This window comes from Clytia hemisphaerica, unplaced genomic scaffold (genome assembly GCF_902728285.1).
Source record: "Clytia hemisphaerica strain Z4C2 unplaced genomic scaffold, Clytia hemisphaerica genome assembly, whole genome shotgun sequence".
NCBI lineage: Eukaryota > Metazoa > Cnidaria > Hydrozoa > Leptothecata > Clytiidae > Clytia > Clytia hemisphaerica.
In genome coordinates this window covers 68-2936 of record NW_027104204.1, presented here as the reverse complement: position 1 = coordinate 2936, position 2869 = coordinate 68, and the positions used below count along the sequence as shown (strand labels likewise).

At 34.4% G+C, this 2869-nt stretch overlaps 1 protein-coding gene across 1 annotated transcript; it reads right to left on the bottom strand.

Moving 5' to 3' along the window:
- Positions 1-310: 310 nt before the first annotated feature.
- On the bottom strand, positions 311-2547 carry LOC136815312 (outer membrane lipoprotein Blc-like). The gene is made up of 4 exons (XM_067071752.1): positions 2363-2547; positions 1781-1844; positions 1095-1268; positions 311-615 (listed from the first exon to the last, which is right to left on the bottom strand). Exons 1-4 carry the CDS (start codon positions 2477-2479, stop codon positions 389-391), a joined length of 582 nt encoding a protein of 193 aa, XP_066927853.1. The 5' UTR covers positions 2480-2547; the 3' UTR covers positions 311-388.
- Between the last annotated feature and the right edge of the window lie 322 nt (positions 2548-2869).

The following is a 2869-nucleotide window of genomic DNA, read 5'->3' as shown; positions in this document are numbered from 1 at the left end:
CTTTGTTAAACTTTAAATTAATTTAAATTGTTAAAATTTTTTTAATAAATGGGGCCCCCAGCGGCTTGCGTGAATGCGTGAATGGGTTTTTTCACTTGTTTCAAAGTGTGAAAATTAAAAAAAAGTTGCGTGAATGCGTGAATTGGAAAGCTTTGCGTGTACAAAGACTACGTGAATTGCGTAAAAACATTGCTTGAATGCGTGAATTGTAAAGCTTTGCGAGATTGCGTGAATTGAAGGTCCACTGGGGGGGGGGGGCTCATAAATATATGTGAATTTGCTCTACACAGTTATATAGCACTCTTTTAAATGATGTTCAGCGACAATATATTTCAACAAGACAATTAACATTTAAAAAGCATAATATAAAATTACATGTCAGAAAAATTTACATTGGTGGATAAATACATTCTTCACCTTGGAAAACTTTTCGTGGTCGATTCCAGAACCAATTGTATCCATTATTCTTTAAGTATTCTAGAGCTTCTTGTTCGTAGTTAGCTCTGAATGATTTGACATCACGGGCTAAGATCCATGTGAAAGCTTTGTAGTTGGAGGTAATAATGGTGTAGGCGTATTCACCATTAACTTCAGGTCCCAATTTAACGACTAAATCTATATAAAGTCAAAAATAAAATTCTAGTTTAGATACAAAGGTTGCAACCGTTTGTTTTTTTATAAGAAAAAACTATATAAGAACACGAGGCTTCGATGGCTGAAATGTTAAGAACAAGCTAAGAACATTTTAAGGTTTTCTCAGAGACCGGGTAGGATTTATATATCCAGTGAGGTTAATAATAACGAACTGAAACTCGATTTTTTTGTGGCTGGGGATTTAAATTCCATTGTTCTAAGTCATAAAATTCCAGTGGGAAAGGGGGGGATAGCATGATATTTTGCAGCGAAGATTGGTTAATTTGATTATTTTCAGTTGGAATTGCCGGATAATTTTCCGCTAGGGACGATTTTTTGGTCAATTCTTCAAGTGGGAAGGAGTGCTAGTGGTTCTGTGAGAAGGGGTCTGTTTAAGTATTGTGTTGTGGTGACATTTCAACGAAAGTCATGTCGAATGATTCGTTAAAATCACAACTCACAGTTAGCTTTCTTGGATTGTGGAGTTCCTGGGAAGCTGACGATTAATTCCCCTGGGAAGTTGGCAGCATCGGTTTGGTACGCTGTTCCATTGATGGCGTTCAATCGTCCTTTTGGTGCACTGATACGACCAGAGTTATGGACAAGGATGGTTTTACCGTCGGCAGCAAGTCGGTCTAAAATGAAAAAATAAACATAAGCAGGGAAGTATTAAGTTTTGCAGATATTTTGTTGTGGCATCGATGGCTTTTGGTGAGTTTGGTTAAACAAAACAGCTTATATAATGCCTCGGTACCGGAAGTTTATCTGTCATCCGTCTAAAGAGGTATATTTTTCTAGATAAGAACCAGTAAAATTTTGTTGAGGGTCGGTTGATTTTTTTTTTTGGCACTTAAAGCCTCAATTTTTTCTTTTCTATTCTGAATCGCAGACCTCTATAGATATATACTTCCTATATAAGAAACTCTCTTCGCTAGAGGATGAGCAGAAGCCTATTTCTTTTCCTGCTCTTATTCATTGATAGAAATTAGGCATTTTGGGCGTTTTAACCAAATTTTACTATTTTGACCCTTAAATTGCTCTTCTTTGGAAAATTTAAATAAATAACTAATTTAAATAAATATCTTTGTAATAAAAATTTGAACGAATAAAAATTCAAAGGAATAAAAATTTGAACGAATAAACTTACAAGTAGCAGTGGTGCAGTAAGAATTTTTTTCGAATGTTTGTCTTTGGATCAATGAGTTGTACATCTAAAAAAATTAAATTGAAGAGTTTGGTCGATTGAGTATGTACGCGTTTGTAAAGAACTGTCAAAGTCACATTATAGAAAATCAAACTCGTCCCCATGTATCCCAGGCTTTATTTGTGTTACTGCTAGACGCCAGGGAATATTATCTGGCGCTACAATCATGGTCGAAATATATGTGAGATTTTAGTGAATTGTAACGTTTTTCAGAATTTAAAGTTCGGGCGAGAATTGCTATTTTAGCACTTCCACTTTCTTCCATTGAATATTTCGATTTTGGAGGGTCTTGAGTCTTAAGTTTTATGTTAAAACTCAGCGACAAAACTGTAGTTTAAGGGGCATAAAAATCATTTGTGGTGTTTAAAATTTCGCATGGAAATCCCCTCTATCTAAAACATTTTGTCCATGATTGTATCAATAATTATCAAATAGCCAATTATACACAGGGGTCAAGGTTGATTTCAGATTATTTCGGTAATGACATATTGTGTGGTAGAAAATAGCTTGAAATTTCATCCTTACCTCATACCAACGACCAGAATATTTGTTTACATCCAATTCGGACACAGTTTTGATCTTCTTGAATAAGAATGCTTGCGATGCCACTGCACATAATAAAAGTCCGAGTAAAACCTTCATATTTCCTGTTGGTGAGTTTTCCTAAGAATATCTTGTTTTTTTTTGTGTTGTCTTGTTACCTTAGCTTGTTGCTGAATGATTTTAACAGATTTTTTCGCCATATTTATAGCTGTGAAGGTCACGTGAAATTTTCAGGTAGTTATGTAAGTCTCACGTTTTGATAATGTAATATCCATAATATATTTCGAACATATCAAATAAACAAAGTCCATATTGTAAATGACAATATTTGGTGATACAAAGATTGGTCCAGCTGAATAACGATTTGGCCGTGTTGCAAATAACGAACATTTGCTAAATTATTATGTAATCACAGAAATTTAGTAAAATCTTTATTCCTCTGGAGCCTCTTAAATAAAATAAAATAAAAGCCGGCCGATGAACAATTGA

Excerpts from the sequence above, each read along its gene's own strand:
- LOC136815312 (XM_067071752.1), bottom strand. The coding sequence starts at position 2,479 with ATGAAGGTTTTACTCGGACTTTTATTATGTGCAGTGGCATCGCAAGCA. Across the intron at positions 1,845-2,362 it reads ATTCTGGTCGTTGGTATGAG|ATGTACAACTCATTGATCCA; the intron begins GTAAGGATGAAA and ends TAATTTTTTTAG. Across the intron at positions 616-1,094 it reads ACAATCCAAGAAAGCTAACT|ATTTAGTCGTTAAATTGGGA; the intron begins GTGAGTTGTGAT and ends GACTTTATATAG.